This window comes from Portunus trituberculatus, chromosome 33 (genome assembly GCF_017591435.1).
Source record: "Portunus trituberculatus isolate SZX2019 chromosome 33, ASM1759143v1, whole genome shotgun sequence".
NCBI classification, from domain to species: Eukaryota; Metazoa; Arthropoda; class Malacostraca; order Decapoda; family Portunidae; genus Portunus; species Portunus trituberculatus.
The window spans coordinates 4,652,286-4,678,611 of record NC_059287.1 but is presented as its reverse complement, the minus strand read 5'-3'; the positions used below and the strand labels follow the sequence as shown (position 1 = coordinate 4,678,611).

At 39.5% G+C, this 26,326-nt stretch overlaps 1 protein-coding gene across 3 annotated transcripts in view; it reads right to left on the bottom strand.

Annotated features, from left to right (window-relative positions):
• LOC123512235 (phospholipid-transporting ATPase ABCA3-like) overlaps positions 1-26,326 on the bottom strand; it is a 137,657-nt gene that overhangs the window by 10,345 nt on the left and 100,986 nt on the right. For all 3 annotated transcript variants that reach the window (XM_045268493.1, XM_045268494.1, XM_045268492.1), the window contains exons 28-30: positions 4,179-4,400; positions 734-943; positions 217-334 (exon numbers count right to left, since the gene is read on the bottom strand). In XM_045268493.1, coding sequence (XP_045124428.1) covers positions 217-334; positions 734-943; positions 4,179-4,400 — 550 coding nt within the window. The remainder of the gene's footprint in view (positions 1-216; positions 335-733; positions 944-4,178; positions 4,401-26,326) is intronic.

Sequence of the window (26,326 nt, the reverse complement as noted above, 5' to 3'; positions counted from 1 at the left end):
TACAACAAATACAATAGACACTACAGTATTAACTTAACAAAAGACACTACAGTATTAACATAACAATATAAGTACAGTATCAGAGGCAAGTGTCACCTTATACACACAATGAAATCCTGATTCCAACAACATTTTTGGACATCATTTAATCTTAATTTTTTAATTAACTGTACTGTTCTTATTTTTCACATCCAGAAAATATTTAAATTTTTGCACCTTAATATCAGCCTGTCAGAATCCATCAGTTTGTCTGGTGGAGTGTTAAGGATGCGGAGTCTTTCTGCAACCACATCCTCATCTTCCTCTGTCTCTAGTCCATCCTCCAATGCCCGTCCTGCCACAAACAGGATCACACAGTTGTAAATAATGCATAGATGCAATATAAGATGTGAAGAACAGGTGACTAAGATATGTTAAGCATCTCCTGGTGCAGTGACACATTTCAAGATGGTTCTCCCACCTGCTGCATGGCCAATATATATATATTCTTGTCATGCTTTTAAGTGTCTAATTAACTTATATTCCTATTAAAACATTCTTTAATTGGGCTAACTAGATATCATCTCTAACTTAAATTCTTAGTGAAACATTCTTTATTTATCATCTCTACTGCATGATAAAACAAACTAATAGATTTTGGTATATTAGCCATATATTTGAAAATAACAAGATATATCCACAACATTTTGAACACTATCTATCCTGGTCTCAGCACCCTCTGGCACCAACTCACCATTCTTCCAGGGTGTGACAGCCCTCCTGAGGCGTGCTAGGATGTACTTCACTCGTTGAAACACCTTCATCTCCACTATGGTGATAAGCAAAAAGAAAGCCACACCCTCCAATGCCAGGAAGACCAGCATCCGCCCAACACCAAGCTTCTCCCAGCCAAGGTAGTCCTCCGTCCACTCCACACACCCAAAGCTGCCACACTTGCTTTCCTCTGTCCAGATGATGATGCTCTGTTACTATCAAGGTTTTTCTCAGTGGTACATGTCAGAGTGCCTTAATTCTCAATAACAAGAAGAAAAAAGAAGAGTAAAATGAGCACGAAAATTTACAGTGCCTTGATTCAAGTGCGCAATATAGTGCTGAAAAGTTACAAAATACAATAATAAATAATGATTTTCCTGAAGCATTTTTAGTAAGTCAAAAGTGACAAGATTTCCCAAAAATAATTAAGAGGTAAAAAAAAAAAGTAACCATAGAAACTATCACAAAACAAATTGGCCCCCCTAAAAATATGAGGCATTCAGTGGAATAAGGTCTTGTCCGCCACAGTGGCCATTTGAGTTGTGTACACAAGCATATTCCCCAGTCCCCCTTCTTATAGTACTATGATGGATTGTCTGGAGATATCACTTCAACAAGAGTGAAAATCCCCATTCTATAGAAGGAACTGACCTATCACACCGCTGACTGCCTGCACTGACAACAAAAGCACAAGCTCTACTTAGTGATCATTAGGTTATCATTAGGTTAATTCTTCTCTGAATAATCCATTCAGAAAGTCCTTATGGCATAGCAGTCATCACCAGGACTTGAACCTTGGAAACCAACATGAGGTACCAGTATTCCACTGATGTTTAGATTTATGTTCCTTGTGTATTCATGCAAAAATGCACTTCTATCATCTGATGCATGTGAGTCCATTATAGTGGTAAGAAGCTCCCAAGAGCCAGACCACCACATACTGAAGTGGTGGCCAATCACAATGCTTGACACATCCCATCAAGTGCTGGGCAACCAATGAGAGCACCGTAGACATCAAGATTCAGCCAATGAGTGTCAGTTTGTTCATTTACCTTTCATACAAGAAGGCCTGCCAGCTCTTCCTCACACTATTTATTTATTTTTGTGGATTATTCACATTACCATAAAATGAGTTTGTAATCTGAGACAGAGATGTTTTCAGCTATACTGGAAAAAATAATCATCAGGATATCTTGAACCCTTAAAGTATGGGAGTTGATTTACTTTCCAACTGTTACAATGGGGAAAAATCACACCTGTCAAAAATGCTAAAAAATATTTTTCCTTATAAATGCACATTTCTCTGTGTTATTTTGAGTAGATTGATATAGTTTTCAACATGTTATGATCTCTGAGAGCAAAGTTACTGCATATCAAAAAATTCTCCCCGAACTCCTGGCAGAACACACCGCTAAGAACTACCCCCAAGCTCCAATAACACCACGCGAGTTCTCTCTCTCTCTCTCTCTCTCCTTTCGGGCATTTGAATTTGATATAAAAATAGCAACTTTTACACTTACATGTCATGAAAATGCAAGCTCAGATATATGAAATGATGTGCAAAACAGGAAAAGAAAAATAAACCACATATTACAAGTACTGGATTTCTATAATAATTGGAATCTGGCAACTCTTATTAACAATAGGATTCACGTGACTTGGCCGACAAGCACAGTCTTGTAAAGGCGACCATGGGTGACACACACTAGCGCATTGCTCGAGGGGAGTATGTGAGGAGGTTTATGAATGTCACTGTAAGGGTTGGTCTCTGTCTCCCAGATCACTATCAGAATCACTACTGTAGTCTTCACTTTCTTCTGTCTCAATAAAAAAATCACTGACTTCATTTTCATCACTGTCCTCAATGTTACTACCGAGTAACACTGTCAACATCACTCGGAGTACCATTTCCTCCCTCCGTGTCCCTAGGGTTGCAAGATGTTGCCTCAAAATGGGAAAAGACGACCTATTGTGTAGGAACATGTCTCAAGGCTCGAGCAGGCGAGCAAAAAAAGATGCTAGATACCTCCACTTGCTCCAGGACCATTAGTGAGGGGGAGAAATTCAAACGTTTAGTGCGGAAAATTCATGATTTCTGGAATGATCCCCGCCTCTCCGCACGTGACGCTACAATCGTAACCGTTATGTGTTAACCCATAAGAGGTCAATCACTTACATGTACGTGGAGTCTTTGCTTACTATCTGTGGTCAATCACGTACAAGTACGTTCACCCCTTTCTCGCTTTCTACGTATTTGAAATTCCTCCAGCTTCAGTATTTATGTTCTTTGAAGTGTCTAGCATATATCAGCACAGTTTCCCTGCCATTCTGACATGGGTTAGTCATCCCCCTCCCCCACCCCTCCCTGCCGCCTTAGCGTGATCCCCAAAAAACGAAGCGACATTTGGTATTACTGTCATGAATGTGATGTAGCTCTATGCATTGAGCCTTGTTTTGAAGAATATCACACCCTGCTGCAATACTAAAAAGCTTAGATACTGAAAGAAAAAATAATAAACAATATTTTGTGGTAAACTGAGAAAATTTTTTTTACATTATATTTACAGTATTTACAAATATTTTTTGTATTTTTCATTTCATAAAACATGGGTTAATTTATGAATATGTAACCATTATTATACATGTCTCGTAGGAAAAAAATTTCGATAAAATGATTAAAAAAGCCTCATTCAGAAGTTGTACATCTGGCAGCATCACTGAGCGAGGTAAATTTAAAGCTCCAGCGGGACATTTAAAAATGGCAATTTCAAACTTTAACTCTTATTTTTACTTTTCTATGCCCATTTTGAGTTATATGGAATAAAAAAAGAAAGTGGAATTTCTAGGGACCTGGACGAGTATTGGGAGGTAAATCAGTGCTGACCTCTTACGGGTTAATGGTTGAAAATATATAACATTTTGAGGTCAATAAACTTTAACAGCATTTTTTTTCGGTTTCTAAAAACTGTTGCTCAAGACCTTGTTCCACTCTGATTTATTCATCTCTATTTCTGGGTAAAATTCATAGACCTCAAGAATGCCAGAAAACTATGTGAGTTGTCTATCTTTCACTCATCACTGCAAATATCACAAAATGAACAAGGGAATATGTTTCAATGAGAGAGAAAGTTACACATCACCAGAGACACAATGAATATGTATTCCAGTAATTAATGCTAGTCATTGTTACTGCGACCTTGAGTGAGGGAAAAAAATGTGCACTGGAGATGGTAATGTGAATTTGTCCCAGCCCAATTTTTTATAAACACTCTCCTGGAGCAGCCTGTGTTGCCACAATGCAAGATTGCAATTCACAAAATTTATAGCAGCAGAGAGACAAGCTTCTTTGACAAACTAATAGCATGGATACAACAATTATTCTTACAGGAACAGGATATTTGCCATTACAGTAGAAGGACACTCACCTCGGCAGCAAGGATTTGGTGCAATGTTCAAGGAGCAGATGACACTAAAGGCTGGTTGTTTGCATATCTCAGTGGATCTGAAGTTGCTGTAAATATCAGTGATAGCAGCAGCCATGGCATAGGATGGAAAGAGCAAGAAGATCCAGTCAAGGAGCTGTGCAATATGCTGCAGCTCAAGGTCCGGGATTCTGAGAATGGTGACAGTAATGATGGTGGCCATGCCTGGGGGAAAGGGACAAGGTATAAGTGTTTATAAATCTTTGAATAAGTCTTCATTAGGGATACAGTGATTAAAGAATTTGGTGGAGATGGATAACTAGGGGACACAAAGTACTATAGTCTAGCAAATCTAAACATCCCTCAAACTGACAACTACCGTTTTTTGGAAAATGGTAATTTGATAATTTGTTAAATTAAAATGTTTTTTTTTCAATATGCTAAGTTGCATATTCTATTCAGAGTTCAAAACTCGTATGTGTTGCTGCTGCTATCTGAAATCTAACCTTTGAAACAACAGTAAGGACTATTTCTTCTTCAATGACATTCAACTTTCTCCCTCTTCTACACTGAACATTCTTGGTCTGTTCTTTAACTTTATAGTTAAACTTCATATCTCATCTCCAGTTAAAAAAAAGCTTCTTTGAAATTTGGCATTCTGAGTTGTTAATGCCAATTGACAACACCTTATCTGTCCACTAATGGACTATGCTTCACATATAAGGGGGGAGGGGTTCCATTCATACTGTTTTTTTAGACATGATGAAATCATAAGCATTTTGGTCTTATCAACGCTTCTTCTCTGACGGTCTTCAGCCTCTTTCTCATAGCTGCAATGTTGCATCTTTTGCAATCTTCAGCAATTTTTATGCTAACTGCTCTTATGATCTTGCTAATTGCATGCCTCCACTCCTCTCGCTGTCTCACTGCACAAAACTTTCTTCTTTTATTCTGTCCTGTCTAATGCAAGAGGTTACCGTTACCAGTACTTTCAATCATTCATTATTTTCTCGGGTAAACTTTGGAACTCCCTGGTTACCTCTGCATTTCCACCTTCCTTTGACAAATTCTTTCAAGAGGGAGGTTTCAAGATGTTTCTCCAGTATTTTTTGATTAATGCTTTTGACTTTGGTCAAAGTTCAGAGCAACAGAGGACCTTGTCTGGTACCCCTCCTAGACAATACACACACACACACATTATCGGATCATCAATTTGGCTTTAGGAAAGGGAGGTCATGTGTAACAAATCTATTGAGCTTTTATTCAAGAGTGATTGACAAAATACAAGAGAGAGAGGGATGGATGGACTGTGTATATTTGGATTTAAAGAAAGCTTTTGACAAGGTACCTCACATGAGACTGCTATGGAAATTAGAGATTTATGGAGGACTGAAAGGAAAAGTGTTAAAGTGGATGGAAAACTACTTGAGATGGAGGGAAATGAGAACGGTAATAAGGGATGCAAAGTCGGACTGGTTGGTGGTGGAGAGTGGAGTCCCACAAGGCTCAGTGCTGGCACCAATACTTTTCCTTGTATATATTAATGACATGCCAGAGGGAGTAAACAGTTATATTAATTTGTTTGCAGATGATGCGAAGTTGTGTAGGTGTGTGAAGATTGTGAAATTTTACAGACAGATCTGGATAAGATTTGGGAGTGGAGCAAGAGGTGGCAAATGGAATTTAATTTGAGCAAAAGTCATGTGATGGAGATGGGGAAGAGTGGAAGATGGCCAAGAGGGTCATATAAGATGGGTGAAGAAGTAGTGTTGAAAAAGGTGGAAAAGGAAAAGGATTTGGGAGTGATAATACAAGACCATGGGCATTTTGAGGCTCATATTGATAAGATGTTTGGAGAAACGTATAATTTGATAAAAAATATTGGATTAGCCTTCCATTATATGGATAAAGATATGATGAAGAAATTAATTAGTACGGTAATTAGACCAAGATTGGAATATGCTGGAGTGGTTTGGTCCCTTTATAAAAAGAAGCATATAAGGAAGTTGGAGAGATTGCAGAGAATGGCAACAAAAATGGTTCCGGAATTGGCAGAAATGACCTATGAGGAGAGATTAAAAGAAATGAATTTGCTTACCTTGGAACAAAGAAGAGAAAGAGGAGATTTAATACAGGTTTATAAACTGTTGAACGGACTGGATGAAGTGGATAATTAGCAAATGATGTTGAGAGAGGAAAACTTAAGGTGGAAATTCGTTAATTTGGTAAAAAAATTGAAAAATTGGAAACTTGGTACTTGGGTTCGTCTCTGAAGAGGGAAGCCATGGCCAAAGTTGCCAGGCACATAACGCACTGCTTACCTGGTAATGGCGGGTTTAAAGGGCCGGCCCTTTCAATACCCAAGCGTGCATACGCCCCTTTTACTTCTAGTCTTTGTTTTGCTTGTATTTATTTATTTTTTTTTAGCTGTTTTATTTATTTTTGCGTGATGTACGATAGTTTAGTATCAGGCAGTGAGGGTGAGGAAGACGCTACTCCCTCAGTACCAATCGATACAGCCTTAGGGAGTGCGCGTGCGTGCAGCCTACCTGTTGATCGTATTTTACACGTGTTGGGTTCCCAAATTGTGACAATGCCACGTGTAAGGCCATGATGTAACATGGCCTGAAACTATCTAAACAGCCACTACCAGCCTCCAAGCAGTTGTCAAGGGATTATGTAAGTACATATCTGAGTTTGGTACATATTGGAGTGAGTTATTTATTTTTTTTTTTATATACCATGTGGGCTTTTCACGGGAATTTATGGGCTAAAGGGGATACTTTTTAGCCCACCTGCTAGGAAACCGTTGCCCCGAGTGAGGAAGCGAGTTATGTGGGGGTTTTGAAGATGTTCACAGAAAATGCGTTTTCTCGACTTTCAGTTTTCAGCATATACTGTTGAATAACTTTTCAGTAATTGGTCAATTTAAAAATTTTGCAGCAAAATGATCAACAACCTCATCTTAACAAATGCTAGCATGATAATGCATGAACTCACTCAAATAAATTTACAACAGGCTTATAAACTCAAATTTTGATGAAAAAAAAGGTAACAATTTGGCGTGTAATGAAATTGTTATAACATAGGTTATGTGTATGCCGATGCTAACATTTATTTGTTGTTATGTATATTATATGTGGTTAAGAGGAAATTGCCACACTGTTATTAGTTTTGATTTTATAATGGTATTTTGAATTATTTTCTTATCGCCAAAAAAATATTTATTGCAAAAAAACTACGCCACATTTGTGTACCAAATTAACACTGAAGACGTACACCATAAACGTACACCTTGTGTATAAATATTATTGAATTCGGTGAAAAAATAGCAATGGGAGAGCCAAAAAACCGATATTGATATCGAGTCATCGAATTACCACCTTAAATAGAACTACGAGATCGCATAGTAAAAAGATAGCCAAGGGAATATGCTTGAAGGATGTGAAGAAATATAGTTTCCCACAAAGATGTGTGGAGGTGTGGAATGGTTTGAGGGAGGAGGTGGTGTCAGCGAGGAGTGTGCATAGTTTTAAAGGAAAGTTGGATGTGTGTAGATATGGAGACGGGGCCACACGAGTATGATACCCAGGCCCTGTAAAATTACAACTAGGTGAATACAACTAGGTGAATACACACACACACACACACACACACATATAAACAAAATAATTGGAGAAGTATTGAACTTATTGAAGAACATAAGAGTGGCGTTCGTATATTTAGATGAAGAAATGATGAAGAAAATAATTACTGCAATGATAAGACCAAGGCTTGAATATGCAACAATACAGTGGGCTCCGAACTTAAAGAAACACATAAGGAAACTAGAGAAAGTACAGAGGGCTGCAACAAAAATGGTGCCTGACTTAAGAGATTTGACTTATGAAGACAGACTGAACAGAATGCAACTTCTGACCCTGGAAAACAGAAGAGAAAGGGAGACCTGATAGCAATATACAGAGTGATGATTGGCATGGAAAAAATGGATAGGGAAGATCTGTGTATGTGGAATGAAAGAATGTCGAGAGGGCATGGGAAAAAACTAAAAATGGCCACTTATAGGAGAGATGTGAAAAAATATAGCTTCCCTCATAGAAGGGTGGAAGCATGGAATAGTTTAGACGTGGAAGTGGTCAACGCAAGGAATATTCATGATTTTAAGAAAAAGCTGGACATTAGTAGATATGGAGACGGGACAGTACGAGCATAGCTCTTTTCCCGTATGTTACAATTAGGTAAATACAATTAGATAAATACACACACACACACACACAATGGGGATGGAATATCACACTATTGTGAATATAAACTTGTCAGTCAACCCACAGTTACAGACTTGAAGTATTTATTCTGGACGTTTCGAAGGCCACTGCCTTCATCTTCAGCAGTACAAAGCAGAATGAAAAATACAAGCAAACTGAACCAAGAGAAGGGGGAGGGACAGAGGATGAGAGTAACATGGCACAGTGTGATTGGCCAGCCCCAACTGTGAGCTCCACCCTACTCAAAACCCTACCAGGAACTGACCTGTCTTTACCACTAATCCCTAGATCGATCTGGTAGGGATTTAGTCACCAGTGCTCTCATTAATGGATCTAGCTTAAACATACCTTCATTTAGATTACAATTCTTATGGTTCTATATTCAAACTGATTCTAAAATCTTATGTTTTTTTAAATTGTTACATTTGAATAACATTTGACTGGAATCCCAGTCAATTGAGTGGTCACTATCAGAAGCATGGATAAAATTGGCATTATTAGTGTGACAATTCCTTACACTTCTCTTGTGTTCTTTTAACCTCACATCTGAGGGTCTGTCTGTTTCTCCTATATAAACTAAGTTGAAATCTTTACAAGTAATGTTATATACACCTCCTTCAGCTTTAACACTCAAATTATTGTGAACAAGGATAGATTTGACTGTGGATGAGTACTTAAAAGCTATAGTTAATCAAGATCTCTGCTGACTGACTTGATACTTTCAAGGCTTTTAGCATACGGGAAACAGAAATACGGTTTGGTATTGTCTGGACAGGAACTAGGAGCAAAATATGTTTTTCTAGCCTTAAGATAACCTTTCTTTATGAACCAAACAGGATACTTTAATTTTCGAAAGATTGACCAAATATTTGAGTTCTCACTATCTAGGTATTGGGGGCTACAGATTAAAAGAACACAAGAGAAGTGTAAGGAATTATCACACTAATAATGCCAATTTTATCCATGCTTCTGATAGTGACCACTCAACTGATTGGGATTCCAGTCAAATGTTATTCAAATGTAACAATTTCAAAAAACGTAAGATTTTAGAATCAGTTTGTATACAGAACCATAAGAATTATAATCTAAATGAAAGCATGTTTAAGCTAGATCCAATAATGAGAGCACTGGTGACTAAATCCCTACCAGATCTAGGGTTTGAGAGGGATGGAGCTCACAGGTGGGGCTGGCCAATCACACTGTGCCACATTACTCTCATCCTCTGTCCCTCCCCCTTCTCTTGGTTCAGTTCACTTGTATTTTTCATTCTGCTTTGTACTGCTGAAGATGAACGAAACGTCCAGAATAAATACTTCGTCTATAACTGTGGGTTTACTGACAAACACGCACACGCAAGAAATGCCACATAATGGAACTAGGAAAGAGTAAGAGAAGACCAATAAAGAACTATTTGATGGGAGGAACAAATAATGAAGACTAAAGAGGAAAAAGATCTTGGAGTGATCATACAGAAAATCTGAGCCCTGATAAACACATAAGCAAGATATTTGGACTATCATATAAGATGTTGACTTTATTACATGGATAAAGATATGATGAAAAAAATCATCACAAGCATGATACGCCCAAAGCTGGAATATGCAGCAGTGGTATGGTCTCCAAGCTCTAAAAAGGATATAAGAAAATTGGAAAGGATACAGAAGATTGTAGCAAAGACAGTGCTGGAATTAAGAAAGGACCTCACACATGAAGAACAACTGAAAGAAATGGAACTGCCAACCTTACAAGATAGAAGAGAACGCAGGAACCTAATAACAATGTATAAGATAGTAATTGATATTGAAAAGATAGACAAAGAAGACCTGGTGCTGTTGACGGAAGAAGATGGAAGGACAAGAGGACATCAAAAGATCAGGATGAGGCAGTGTATAAAGGATACTGGAAAATACAGTTTTCCACACAAAACTGTGGAAAAATGGAATGCATTGGATAATGGCATTGTTACAGCACATAGTGTGTATAAGTTTAAAAAGAAAGACTAGATAAATGGAAATATGGAGACAGGACACTATGAGTCCTGCTTGAACCCTGTACAATACAATTAGGTAAATACACACCATGTTAGCTTTAAAGAAGAGAGATAGAATAGCTGGAGAAGAGACAGGAATGGTAAAGGGGGAGGAGCAGTGCTAATAATGGTTCATGATGTATATGGAAGAAGTTGTGGCAAGAAGTGCAATCTAAACGAGTGATGAGCATGGTGAGAAGTAACAAGAGAGAGAGAGAGAGAGAGAGAGAGAGAGAGAGAGAGAGAGAGAGAGAGAGAGAGAGAGAGAGAGAAAGTTATGTATGTGCCACCTAAGATAAATACATGGGGAAATGAGGAACATAAGGATATGCAAAGAGAGGTGATTAAAAGCTCAGATGATATGATAAGAAGAGATGGAAGATTATTATTAGTACGAGACTTTAACTGTAAGAGAATAAACTGGAGAGAGATGGAAGTAATGGGTAATGCTGGACAATGGAGCGAGATGTTACAATAGACTGGAAAATACAATGGATCAGTGGATGGAGGAATCAATATGGTACAGGGGGGGAAGCAGAACTATCATTGCTTGACCTAGTATTCACAAAGAAGCCAGAGCCCCCTGCCAGCATACAATATCTTAGTCCAATGGGAAGAAGTGATCATGTAACATTAATGTTGGAAATGCAGAAGAGGATGGGATAAAATACCGAGAAGACTACAAAAAAGAGATTAAATTATGCAAGAGCAGATTTTGAAAAGTTAAGAAAATTTTTTGCTGATATTGAATGGAGGAACATCATGAATGGAAGGACAATAAAAGGGAAATATGAAATATTCCTACAGAAATATAAGGAAAGAGTGAAGAAATACATACCTATCTATAGAGTAAAGAAAAGCGTACACACTTGGTACAATGCCAGATGCATAGAAGCTAAAAGGGAAAAAAAGATAAAGCTTGGAAGAAAAAAAAAAAATAAATAAAAAAGGAAAACCACCGACAGCAGTATAAGGATGCGAGAAATAAATATATTAAATAGAGTAAGGAGAGAAGAAGAAAGAAACTTTGAGAAAGGTGTAGTGCACAAAAGCAAAAATGAACCCAAGCTTTTCTACAAATTTATAACTAGTAAGATGAAGAATAAAGAAAGAACAGAAAAAAATAATTAAAGGAGGGAAGACATACCAAACAGCAAAGGAAATGAGTGAAATAATGAATGAGAGTTTCAAAACTGTGTTCACCGAAGAAAAGGAATCTACAGAACCAAATAAGCATCGTGTTGCCGAGGATTGCAGGAAATCATATTGCACAAAGAAGATATTGGAAGACTACTAGAAAATTTGGATATCAGAAAAGCAATGAGGCTCAATGGTGTATCAGGCTGGGCACTAAAGAAACATAAAGAGCAGCTGTTAGATCATATTTGGGAAATGGTTACAAGTTCATTAAAAGAAGGAAAAGTACCACTGGAATGGAAGAGAGCCAACATAATCCCAATATTCAAGGGAGGAAAGTCAACTGAGTCATTACATTATAGACTGGTGTCACTTACAAGTGTTGTGGGGAAGATATGTGAAATTGTTATAAAAGAAAAGATTAAATATCTGGAAGAACAGGGTATATCAAACAGACAATTTAGGTTCAGGACAGGAAGGTCATGTGTGTTGTTACGGTCACCACGGTTGCGGTTAACTGCTACAGCTCACTAGAGTGTTATCCTGGCAGGGTCGCCAACTTTGTTACGGTCAGTACAGTGGGGAATATAACACTCCACAGAGTCCCCACTACTATAAATCACAGCAGCCGTAACACTCAGGTTCTTTCAAGGTCGCCAACAGTGTATAACTTCCCCCACTGTAAGGGAATCTCCTTAGCAACTCCTCCTCCTCCTGTACCCAACCAAGTAGAATTTATAAATGGTAGATGTTATGTAACAGGGCGAGGCCTTAATACCCCTAGAGAAACCGCCCACAAGGACAATTCCACCCACTTCTCTACGAAGTATTAATGCCTCTCCACACGCCTTGCCCACAGACTGTGATAAATCACAGACTGGGACAACACGCGCAGTATATTACTATACTATCTATTTCTACGACAAGTGCTTCCTAACACCTGTCAGACTGACACCCCTAGCCTACGACTACTACAACATATGATGTGTACAGCACATCCGGTGGTGTACACACAAGCCCAGACTCCACCTACGGGTGACAACCAGCCATACAAGGAGTCCAGATACTCGTCACAGACAAGTCTGAAGGACGAGAACCACGTACAAACTGGCCGACAGTACGAAGCTTCTCAGCTTTTCACTAGCGTGCGTGGCTACAACCACTACAATACAGTATACTACTGGGGCTATACAAAAGATGATAGGGGCACACAGCCACCCACCAAACCACACTGGTGACTACAGCCACCAACAGCAACAACAGGACGAAACAATGCGTCTCTCTGCGCCGCTACCAAGAGTGGACGAACGCCAAAACAGAAGCGCAGCCAACTTCACGATTCTCTCAGAACAACAAGCCCGTTGCTCTACAGCCACGGTCTACAAGTAACTAGCCAGCTACTCAAACAGGAGGGCACAACTCCCAGACCGATGACTAGTGAGTACTTCTAACGCACAGTCCAGCCACACGTGTCTCTTCCTGTGCCCAGAGCGTACGTGTTAACTCCGCTGAAAACTGGCCGGTACTATAAACAGTATACTACTGATACTACACAAAAGATGATGGGGGCACACAGCCGCCCACCAAACACACTGGTGACCACGACCACCACAACAGCAACAACGGGACGAGAAACTAACACGTCCCTCCACGCTGCCACACCACAAGGGGACGAACGCACGACAGGAAATATAGCCCCCAACCGGCTACACTTTCCTCAGGACAACAAGCCCGTTATCCTACACAGCCACGGTCTACCGAGTAACAAGCCAGCTACTCAAGGGAGGGCACAACTCCCAGACCGATGACTAGTGAGCACCAAGAGAAGCCCAGCAACACGTAGCTCGACTGTGCCAGAACCACGAGCGTCCGCGTCCACCTCAGCTGAAGACTACCCTGGTACAGGTATCCCTTGGTTAACGATAGGGTTACGTTTCCCAAAAACAGATCGCTAACCGAAACGATCGCTAACTGAGGGATTTGAAATTATCAACTACATACATGTATTTCGCGATGCGTAAATAAACGACACTTTCTATGTTGTTAGTTGTTATTTACACCTTTAGAATTGGTAGTACTTACCTTGAGGAGTGGATGTGATATGCGTAGTGTGTTGTTTTGTGCCCCGAGGGACACAGGGCCTTGGAGGATTAAATCTCATCATGCCCACACCGACCCAAACTCGGTCAGCTGCTTCAAACCCTTCAAATTCTTGAGAGAATACGTTTTCCAGTGGGGGTGGGTCATCCAGGCTCTCCTCATCGTCACTCAAGGTTACGGTGGATGTGAAGGATAGATTGGATGTGGGTGGAGTTGTTTTGGAGGTGGATGGAGTTGTTTTGGAAGTGGGTGGAGTTTTTTTCGAGGTAGCAGGACGAACTTTGAAGTACGACGAGATGACTCCTATGGAAGTAGATGGGATTGCTTTTGAGGTGGATGGGGTAGCTTGGGAGGTGGATGGAGTTGCTTGATCGGTAGATGGGGTTGCTTGGGATGTGGATGGGGTTGCTTGGGCGGTGAGTGGTTTGAAGAAAGATGAGATGACTGTCTGTTTTGCCATCCTTTTCTTTGCCTCAAATAGTTCTTTATACACTTTCATGTCATTTTCTATAGCATTAGTCACGCCATTACTTCGGTTTGGGTTGGGGTCATTCTCCTGGAGAAGATGTATGGCCTGGTTAATATGATTAAAAATCTCCTCGAAAATCTTGACGGAGAGGGTTCTTTCAGGCTCCTTGTCCTCCTCCATTTCCTCCAAAGTATTTTGTTTCTCCAACTCCATGAGGTCGTCGTTGGAGAGAGGCTCAGAATGACTGTCCAGCAGTTCTTGTACGTCATTCTCGTCCACCTCATTGAAGCCTGCCTTATGGGAGATATGAACGATGTCTTTCCTTACTGCTGTAACATCGACAGGGACTTCCTGTTTACGTTCCACGCACTCAGGCCACAAATTACGCCAACATCCATTCATTGCCGACTTGGACACCTCCTTCCATGACTCGTCGATGTTGTCGATCCCCTTTTTAATGTTATAATCCTTCCAAAATTGTTTCATGGTCGGCTTGTCAGGGGTGTCAATGCAGGCCAACAGCTGTTTCATGGTGCGCCGCTGGTAATAGGCCTTGAAAGTAGCGATGACTCCTTGGTCCATCGGCTGGATGAGGGCAGTTGTGTTTGGGGCATAAACATGACCTCAATATTATCTGCCCAGTCATTCATGCTCTCTGGGTGGCTGGGGCGTTGTCACACAGCAAGAGAAATCTGTTAGCAATGTTGTTTTGGGCAGCATATTCTTTTAGGAATTTGGAGAGGTATCCTGTCACGTAACTTTGCATGATAACAGTCGTCATCCACCCCTTTTTGTTTGCCTTCCATACTACGGGCAAATATTCCTTAATATAGCCAGACAGAGCTCTTGGGTTTTGGGAATGGTAAATAAGGCATGGTTTAAGCTTAAGATCACCAGCGGCATTCCCCCCCACCAATAATGTTAACCTGTCTTTAGATGCCTTGAATCCTGGTGCCGACTTCTCCTCCTTTGCTATAAACGTTCTCGATGACATCTTCTTCCAATACAGGCCTGTCTCGTCAAAGTTTAGAACCTGCTTGGCTGAATAACCTCCTTCCTCGATGCGCTCTTTAAGCAAAGGCTTGAAGGCGTTTGCAGCGGTTGATCCGAACTCGCTGCCTCCCACTAACCTTGAGGTTGTGTAGACTCACGATGTTTGAAACGTTCAAACCACCCCTTACTGGCCTTGAAGGACACTGTCTCGCCTATGTTGAATTCTGGTTTCAGGTCCTCCCACAGGCTCAGTGCCTTAGTAGTAACGAGTTGGGTAGAAAGAGGCATGCGCGGTGTGTGTGGTCTTCAATCCATAGCCTCAGCAAACGTTCCAATTTTTCCATAATCGGTTCCCTGTTACGAGTTGTTGTGTGTTTGTGCAGGTTTGTGACTTGGTTGGCCTGCTGCTTCACTTGTACTTTTTCTGGAGAACTGTTGATACAGTTGATTGAGATAAACCAAGGGCACGAGCAATAGAGTTTACCCCTTCACCACCCTCATGACGAGTCACAATGTTCAACTTAATATCAAGGCCAATGCTCTTTCTCGATTTTTAGCCTTATCTCCCGGTGGAGAACAATCGTTGGGTCGCTTGGAAGCCATCACTAAGTTCACTTGATCACAAATAAGCACAAAAAGAAGTTTAGAGCGAGCGTGATAGAGTTGTTGTTGCACAATCAAAACAGCGGAAAGACTGTGGTGTGTTTACTGCACGGGCCGCGGGTGGATGGAGGCGCTGCGATCGCGATTGCGATCGCGATTGCGATTGGTCAATCCGATCGTTAACCGAATTTTGGCGATCGTTAACCAAAAAATAGGGATTAATTTGGAGGGATCGTATGAGCGAAATATCGTTAAGTAGTCGATCGTTAACCGAGGGACACCTGTACTGAGTCGCTCGCCAGACAACGAGAAACAGGGAGAGGGAGGTGGGTTGTCTGCTCAACAGAACAGCCTGAGGGGCCCGCGCTGGGGTGGCCAGAGGCTACACATATAATATAATTAGATAAAGGGGAAATAATGCGGTGGCCCTCACAGTGTCAAACTTATTAAGTTTCTACTCAAGAGTAATAGAAGGACTGGAGAGGTGGGATGGATGGGTGGACACGGTATACCTGGACATAAAGGCTTTTGATAAAAGTCCCTCACAGCAGATTCTATCAAAAGGTTTTGACAGAGTCTGGCACAAAGCTTTGATTTCAAAACTGCTCTACTACAGCTTCTATCCCTCTCTCTACAACTTCATCTCATGTTTCCTTTCCGACCACTCTATTGCTGCTGTGGTAGACGGCCACTGTTCTTCTAAATCTACTAATAGTGGTGTTCCTCAGGGTTCTGTCCTGTCACCCAGTCTCTTTCTATTATTCATTAATGACCTTCTTAACCAAACTTCTTGCCCTATCCACTCCTACGCTGATGATACCACCCTACATCTTTCCACATCCTTTCAAAGACAACCAACCCTTCAGGAAGTCAACATATCACGCAGGGACGCCACAGAACGCCTGACTTCTGATCTTTCTAAGATTTCCGATTGGGGCAGAGAAAATCTAGTTATTTTCAATGCCTCAATAACTCCATTCCTCCATCTATCAACTCGACACAACCTTCCAGACAACTATCCGCTCTTCTTCAGTGACACTCAACTGTCTCCCTCTTCCACAATGAATAACCTTGGTCTGTCCTTTGCTCATAATCTAAACTGGAAACTTCTCATCTCGTCTCTTGCTAAAACAGCTTCTATAAAGTTAGGTGTTCTGAGGCGTCTCCGCCAGTTTTTCTCGCCCCTTCAACTGCTTAGTCTGTATAAGGGCCTTATCCGTCCCTGTATCGAGTACTCTTTGCATGTTTGGAGGGGTTTCAGTCACACAGGTTTATTAGATAGGGTGGAATCAAAAGCTCTTCGTCTCATCAACTCCCCTCCTCTGACTAACTGTCTTCAGCCTCTTTCCCACTGCTGGAATGTTGCATCTCTTTTATCTTTTATCATTATTTTCATGCTAACTGTTCTACTGATCTTGCTAACTGCATGCCTCCCCTCCTCCTGCAGCCTCGCTGCACAAGACTTCCTTCTTCCTCTCATCCCTATTCTGTCCAACTCTCTAACGCAAGAGTTAACCAGTACTCTCAATCATTCATCCCTTTCACTGGTAAACTCTGGAACTCCTGCCCTGCATCTGTATTTCCAAATTCGTACGAGTTGTTTTCTTTTAAGAGGAGGTATCGAGGTATTTGCCCCCTAACTTTGGCTGACGCTTTTACACTTTTTGAGAGAGCCAGCACTCAAGTGGGCCTTTTCTTTTATTTATTTATTTATCTATTTATTTATTTAAATTTTTTTAACATAAAAAAGAGGACCAACCAAGGGCAAAAAAAAAAAAAAAAAAAAAAAAAAAAAAAAGATTACTTTGGAAGTTAGAAAGCATAGGAGGACTGAAAGGAACTTTGTTAGCTTGGATAAGGGATTACTTGAAGGACAGGGAGATGAGAACTGTGATCAGAGATACATATTCATCTTGAGGTATAGTAACATGTGGAGAGCCACAAGGGTCTATGTTAGCCCTCATTATGTTCCAGGTATATGTAAATGAATACATAATGTAATAACCAGTTTGCTGATGATGCAAAATTGCTAAGAGTAACCAAAACTCAAGAAGCCGGTTTGCTGCTGCAGGAAAATATAAACAAAATTTATGAGTGGAGTAAGAAGTAAAAGTTAGAATTCATTGCCAAGAAATGTCACATAATGGAATTGTGGCATTGAAAAAATAGACAAGGAAGACCTATTGCTGGTGACAGAAGAAGCTAGAGGGACAAGAGGGCATGGAAAGATTAGGATGCGGCAGTGTGTGAAGGATATTGGAAAATACAGTTTTTCACATAGAACAGTGGAAAAATGGAATGCACTGATTGATGGAGTTGTTACAGCACATAATGTGCATAACTTTAAAGGAAAATTTAGATAATTGGAGACAGGACACTGAGCCCCGCTCAAACCCTGTACAATACAACTAGGTAAAACACACACACACACACGAGAGACACGGTCGAGGAAGGATGCACTGGCGCCGTTCCGACAATCAGCTGATCCTCACTACATATCTGTTGTACAGTTTTTACAGTGGGCTGGGCAGGTAGTGTGGACTCATTTTTTTCATGCAATCAATTATTAAGGAATGATGAGTGAAAAAGAGATTCCATCAAAATACAGTCATGAGATTAGAGAAGGAATGAAAGCTGATGATAACTATGCTGGTGAGGGAGAGCGTGTGTTCGAAGGCTTTGATACAACGACTACTTCACTACTTAAGAGAGTGTTAAATATTGAATATAAACTAGATTAATTGATAAAGGAAAATATGGAAATGAAAGTGAATGAAGAACAGGATAAAGAGTTTATAAAACTGAGAGAAAGGATAAAAAAAAGTGGAAGAAAACCAAGAACTTAAAAAAGAACTAGCTAACTATAAAAAGCAGATGGAAGAAGGACTCGGTAAACCCGAGAAAGAAAAAGAGAAGCTGAAAGATCTAGTAAACAAGGAAGAGGAAAGAGTATAGAACGTGATTAAAAAAGAAGTACAGGCAACCCCCGTTTAACGAAGGTTCACACAACGAAATTTCGCTACAACGAAGGTTTCATTTTACTACCATCTGCTTGTTTAACGAACACCAAACTCGCTTTAACGAAGTTTTATCCAGGTAATTTTTTTCCAAATTTGAAAGCCCCACCATATCACGCAAGCTGACAGGCTTTTGAATACACCAGGAGCTGCTGGTACTAAGGCCTGCCTCAGGAAAAATCCTGGGACACCTATAGAATAAAGATCAAGATCAAGCCTCTCATGGACAACACGCGCAACACTCACTCCCTAGTCAAAACATAACAGCGTCAGCAGCAGCTTGTCTTCCCTAGCTCAACTTACCACCAAAACGCCCTGCAATTGGCCTAGTGTTCGTAAGAAGACCAGGAAGTAAGTCTCTTACTCTTCCAAGTGAAGCTAGATATTATTCACAGACACGAGAGAGGCCAGAAAACTATAGCAGTGCTGGCCACCATCTTGACTCCATATTATACTGTCTCTATTTTCAAGTCAGCAGACTCTATTAAGAAGGCTGGTGAGACCGTATCTTCCTTGCAAGCTAAAAGAACCACCTGAACTCGTGACTCTACAATGGATAAAATGGAAAGCCTTGTGGAAATGTGGTACATTAAGTTTTGTATGCAGTACAATGATGCGCACTTTGTTTACATTCCACAGGTTGCCGGTTAGTGTCTTTCCCGTTTCACTCTTCCTCCCTTCATAAAGTTAAGATCATGAACATTATAAAGTTACATACATACATACATTAGTGTACATTATAATGACAAATTAAACTACCTAAATGTTTAACTTCATAATTTTTACTTTCATTAAACCTTTTACTGTAGTATGATGCACTCTCGCTTTGCTTACTCTCAATGGAAGTTCAAATCAGAGGTTAAACTTGTTATAATCGGTTCGCTTAACGAAGTTTCGCTTAACGAAGTGTTTTTTTAGGAACAAAACCCCTTCGTTAAACGGGGGTTGCCTGTACAAGCATGGAGAGTCCAAGATCAGAAAGATAAGGCTGATTTTCAGGAGGTGATTCAAGAACAACTTCAAGAAAAAGAAGAAAATATGACAAGCAAAATGATAGGAGTACTCAAGACAGAAGAAAATTTAGTTAGAAAAATTGCACAAAAAAAGAGGAGTGTAGTCATATTTGGAATAAAAGAAAAAATATAAAATATAGACCAAAAAGAGAAAAAGAAGAAATGAAATCAGTCAAAGACCTACTGAAGAATATAAACGACGAAGATAGGCAGAACTTGGAAGAGGAAGTAGAAGAAATAAACAGAATAGGACCAAATCAAGAAGGAAAAACGAGACCAATTAAAATACTACTAAAATCACAAGCAGCAACAGAAGAAATATTATACAGAACAACAAAACTTAGAGAAACAGAAGGCTGCAAGGATATCTATATAAAGAAAAATAGAAATGAGGAAGAAAGGAAGAGATACAATGAAATGGCAGCAGCAGTAAGGGAAAAGAATAATGAAAGGTCAGAAGAGGAGAAGGCAGCATTTTTTTGGAGAATTCTAGGAGACAGGGTAAGAAAATGGTATATAAACGAGAAGGAAGAGAAAAAAGTGGAACAAGTTTAACTAAAAATGATAAAGGCAAAAGACTAAAAATGATGTATACGAACATAGACGGGGTTTTATCAAGTAAACTAGAATTAAGAGATTACATAAAGAAAGGAAATCCATATATTGTATGCCTGGCTGAAACAAAACTAAATAAGGCAATCAAAATAGACTTGGATAATAGGTATAATTTATGGAAAAGAGACAGAGTGGGTAAAGGAGGAGGAGGAGGAGCCATGATTATGTTAAGGAAGGAGATAGTGATAAACCAAGTGGAATATGGGGAAGGAAAAGCAGAAGTATTGTATACTAAGATGCATATTAATAAAAAAGAGTTAACAATCATTGTAACATATGTGCCACCAAAAACAAATTCATGGAACAATCAAGAATATAAAGACATGATAGATGACACAATAAGGAGTCTAACGAGAATCGTTAAAGAAAGGAGAAAAGTGATATTAGTAGATTTCAACTGTAAAGAAGTGGACTGGGAAAATTATGAAAGTGGTATGGCGGAAGAAGCCTGGGGAGAAAGATTCTTGAACCTAATGATAGAAAATATGATGGACCAGAGAGTAAAGGAATGCACAAGATTCAGAGGAAACGACGAGCCGGCGAGATTGGACCTAGTTTTTACAAGGGGTATACAAATGAATGATGATATAAGATATAAGTGCCCATTGGGAAAGAGTGACCATGCAATATTACAAATAGATATAGAAGAGGGAAAGGAAGATAGAGACGATTCATACAAAGGAGACCGATTAAATTACAGAGAGGCTGATATTGAGAATCTCACGAACTATTTTAAAAACATAGAATGGGAGGAGATGGAAAACTCAGAGACAATGGAAGAGAAATATAACTTATTTTTGGAAATATACAAAACAGGAGTCAGGGAATATGTCCCAAAATATAGACCTAAAGAAGAAGGAAAGAAAGATTGGTTTAATGCAAGGTGTGCTAGGGCAAAGGAGAAACGAGATGGAGCATGGAAAAGGTGGAGGAGAAATAGAAATCCAGCAAATAAGGAAAACTTCAAGGCAGCGAGAAATGAATATGTTAAGGTGAGGAAGGAAGAGGAAAAGAACTTCGAAAAGGACATTGTCGAAAAATGCAAGGAGCTACCAAAATTGTTCTACAGGTTCAGAAATGGAAAAATTAGGCAAAAAGAAACAATAGAAAGGTTAAAAAGAGAGAACGGGATGGTGGAAGACCCAAAAAGTATGGCAGAACTATTAATTAAAAAATTCCAGGAGGTCTTTACTAAGGAATCCAAATTTGAAAGGCCACAGAGTAATAGAGAGACAATCTATATGAAAGAGATTAAAGTAACCAAGCTTGAAATAAGAGTTAATGAAGAAACTGGATGAAGAAAAGGTAATGGGACCAGATGAAGTCTCAGGCAGAATACTGAAAGAATGTAGGGAAGAACTAGCAAGTCCTATATACAACATCATAAAATGCTCAATAGAAAATGGAACAGTACCAGTAGAATGGAAAAGAGCTCAGGTGGTTCCCATATATAAGAGCGGAAGGAAGGAAGAACCTTTAAATTACAGACCGGTATCACTAACTAGTGTAATATGCAAGATGTGTGAAAGAATAATAAAGAAACAATGGATCAAATTCCTTGAAGACAACAAATTAATATCAAATAGCCAATTTAGTTTTAGAAAAGACAGTCTTGTGTAACTAATTTATTGAGTTTCTATTCTAGAATAGTTGATAGAGTACAAGAGAGAGAGGGGATGGGTTGACTGTATTTATTTGGATTTAAAAAAGGCGTTTGACAAAGTGCCACATGCAAGATTACTATGGAAGTTAGAGGAGAAGGATGGCTTAAAAGGAAGCACATTGAGATGGATAGAAAATTATTTGAGGGGGAGAGAAATAAGGACGGTAGTTAAAGATATGAAGTCCAAATGGAGAGCAGTAGAAAGCGGAGTGCCAAAGGGGTCAGTATTGGCACCAATACTTTTCCTCATTTATATTAATGACATGCCAGAAGGAGTGAACAGCTACATAAATCTGTTTGCAGATGATAAGAAACTGTGCAGAGTTATAAAGCAAAAAGAGGATTGTGAAATACTGCAAGATGATCTAAATAAGATCGGGGAATGGAGTAAAAAGTGGGAAATGGAATTCAATGTGAACAAAAGCCATGTCATGGAAATGGAAAAGAGTGAAAGACGACCTGTGGGAATCTATAAGATGGGAGATGGAATAGAACTGGAGAAAATTAAAAAGGAAAAGGACTTAGGAGTGACGATGGAAGAAAACAATCAACCAGTAAGCCAATATTGATAGAATTTTTAGAGAAACATATAATTTGCTAAGGAATATTGGAGTAGCATTTCACTACATGGACAAAGAAATGATGAAGAAATTGATAAGTACTATAATAAGACCCAGATTGGAATATCCAGGAGTAGTGTGGACCCCTCATAAAAAGAAACACATAAAGAAATTGGAGAGGCTACAAAAAATAGCTACAAGAATGGTTCCAGAATTTGAAGGGGATGACATATGAGGAGAGACTAAAGGCTATGGATCTACCAACTCTGGAACAAAGAAGGGGAGAGAGGAGACCTGATACAAGTTTATAAATTGATCAACGGAATGGACCAAGTGGATAATGAGAAACTGATCCTGAGAGAAAAATATGACATCCGAAGTACAAGATCACATAGTAAAAAGCTGAGAAAAGGAAGATGTCTGAGAGATATTAAAAAATATAGTTTCCCGCAGAGATGTATTGAGATGTGGAACAGTTCAAATGAAGAAGTAGTGTCTGCAACGAGTGTGCATACTTTTAAAGTAAGATTGGATAAGTGTAGATATGGAGACGGGGCCACACGAGCATAAAGCCCAGGCCCTGTAAAACTACAACTAGGTGAATACACACACGCACACACACAATGCAAGGTATGCCAAGGCAAAGGAGAAAAGAGATGGAGCATGGAAAAGGTGGAGGAGAAATAGAAATCCAGCAAATAAGGAAAACTTCAAAGCAGGAAGAAATGAATATGTTTAGGTGAGGAAGGAAGAGGAAAAGAACTTCGAAAAAGACATTGTCGAAAAATGTAAGGAGCAACCAAAATTGTTCTATAGATTCATAAATGGAAAAATTAGGCAAAAAGAAACAATAAAAAGGTTAAAAGGAGAGAATGGGATGGTGGAAGACCCAAAAAGTATGGCAGAACTATTAAGAAAAAAATTCCAGGAGGTCTTTACTAAGGAATCCAAATTCGAGAGGCCACAGAGTAATAGAGAGACAATCTATATGAAAGAGATTAAAGTAACCAAGCTTGAAATAAAAGAGTTAATGAAGGAACTGGATGAAGAGAAGGCAATGGTACCAGATGAAGTCTCAGGCAGAATACTGAAAGAATGTAGGGAAGAATTAGCAAGTCCCATATACAACATCATAAAATGCTCAATAGAAAATGGATCTGTACCAGTAGAATGGAAAAGAACTCAGGTGGTTCCCATATATAAGAGCGGAAGGAAGGAAGAACCTTTAAATTACAGACCGGTATCACTAACTAGTGTAATATGCAAGATGTGTGAAAGAATAATAAAGAAACAATGGATTGAGTTCCTTGAAGACAACAAATTAATATCAAATAGCCAATTTGGTTTTAGAAAAGGACGCTCTTGTGTAACTAATTTATTGAGTTCCTATTCTAGAATTGTTGATAGAGTACAAGAGAGAGAGGGATGGGTTGACTGCATTTATTTGGATTTAAAAAAGGCATTTGACAAAGTGCCACATGCAAGATTACTGTGGAAGTTAGAGGAGAAGGGTGGCTTAAAAGGAAGTACATTGAGATGGATAGAAAATTATTTGAAGGGGAGAGAAATAAGGACGGTAGTTAAAGATATGAAGTCAAAGTGGAGAGCAGTAGAAAGCGGAGTGCCACAGGGGTCAGTATTGACACGAATACTGATGGTAAATACAACTAGGTAAATAAATAAATACACACACACACACACACACACACACTCGCCGTCACCGAGAGAGGACGGCTCGTCTCCGGCTGCGAACGGGAAAAAGTGAAAATACCTATGGTGTTATAGGGCCCGGGTACCTCTAAGTTAGTGTCCTGTTGATGTCCTACTGTTGCATAGTGTTGAAAGTGAGGGATATGGAGAGTGGTCCCTGAGAGGAGAGTGTGGGCGGTGATTGTTTTGGCCGTAATCAGCTGATGATAACAAACATGGCGGATACTCTTAGACAACCTAAGGATTTTGAAGGTTTTATAACTACGCCAAGAGGACTGGAGAAATTAGATATGGATGCAAGAATCCAGGCACTGGAAAGTAAGTTCCTAAATATTTTGTCCATAGAAGAAAAACTGGATAGAGTTATAGCTGAGAATGATTAGTTCAAAAAAGAGATCTATTTGTTAACGATAGCGAATAAAGAGCTATTGAAGGAAAAACTAGAGATGGAGAAGGAAAACCAACAACTAAGGAAACAATGTGAAGAGATGAAGGCTAAACTCCTAGAAATGGGGATGAAAATATCCAAAGGGGACTTGAGGAAGGAGGAATGTCTTAATCTAATTGATGCCAGGATGAAAGAAGTGAACCATGAACATCAGGAGGTACAAAGGTCCTTTAGGGAGATAGTGAAAAAGCAGGAAGAGGAAAATAAAGTGATTACGGAAAGTGAAATGGTAAAGGCACTAAAGGAAAATGAGTATGTGGTGAGAGATATTGCTGAAAAGAAAAAAATGTGTGATCATAACAGGATTGAGGGAGGAAGCTAACAGAAACTGGCAGGATAGGAGGAATAAGGAAAATGACAGGATTAAGTCTTTACTGAATAAGATCTCTGTGGAGGAAGAGGACCTATATGCTGAGGTAGAAGAAAGTGTGAGATTGGGAGCTTTTGAGGAAGGCAAGAATAGACCGTTAAAATTGAAATTTAAGTCTCAGGTGGCAGCTGAGGCCTTGTTGAGGAGGGCTTGGAAACTTAAGGACTCTGAGGAAACCAAAACAATTTACATAAGAAGAAATATGTCACTGGATGAGCGAATGAAAATTAAAGAGCTTGTAACTGAAGTGAAAGAGAGGAATGACGAAAGAACAGAGGAGGAAAAGACCAAGTTTTTTGGAGGATGAGAAATGGGAGGCTAAAGAAGTGGTGGATAAAACAGACGGAATAGACATTACATGGTAGAAAGAGACTAGGAATGGAATACATGAATATAGATGGATTTCTGTCTAAGAGGCTAGAATGTATGGATTACCTAAGAAATAACGAACCGGACATAATGTGTGTAGTGGAAACAAAGCTAAGGCCCGAAATAAAGCTAGACTGGTTTGTTGTAAAACACTACAAAGTATGGAGAAATGATAGAAAAAATAAAGGAGGTGGTGGTATAATGGTTCTTACTAAGGAAGATCTGATAGTGAAGGAGGTGAACTATAGTAAGAGAAATGAGGAAGTGATAAGTATGCTTATAACAGATGGCAAGAGGGACATTAATATTATAACAGTATACATACCACCCAGAACCAATGCTTGGGAATATGAACAGTACCAAATGGTGATGAGAAATACTCTAGACAGAATGAAGCAAGAACTCATCAGAAAGGATAGAGTGATGGTAGTCGGAGACTTTAATTGTAAAGAAATAGTGTGGGAAGACTACGAAGTGGTGAACGGTGGTGAGTGGGCAGAGGAATTGTTAAAGGTAGCAACAAATAACTTGATGACAGTGGGTGAGATCACCAACAAGGTGCAGGGGACAAGATGTTGCAGCAAGGTTGGATTTGGTATTTACCAGGGGAATCTCTCTAAAAGAGGAAATTGAACATGAAAGTCCCTTGGGGAAAAGCGATCATGATGTCGTAAGCTTTGAGCTGGATACGGAATTAAGCACGAATAAGATTGTGGAACGCAGGGAGGAAAAATGAAATTATATTAGGACAAATTATAACCATATAAGGGAGTTCTTTAATGAAATTGAC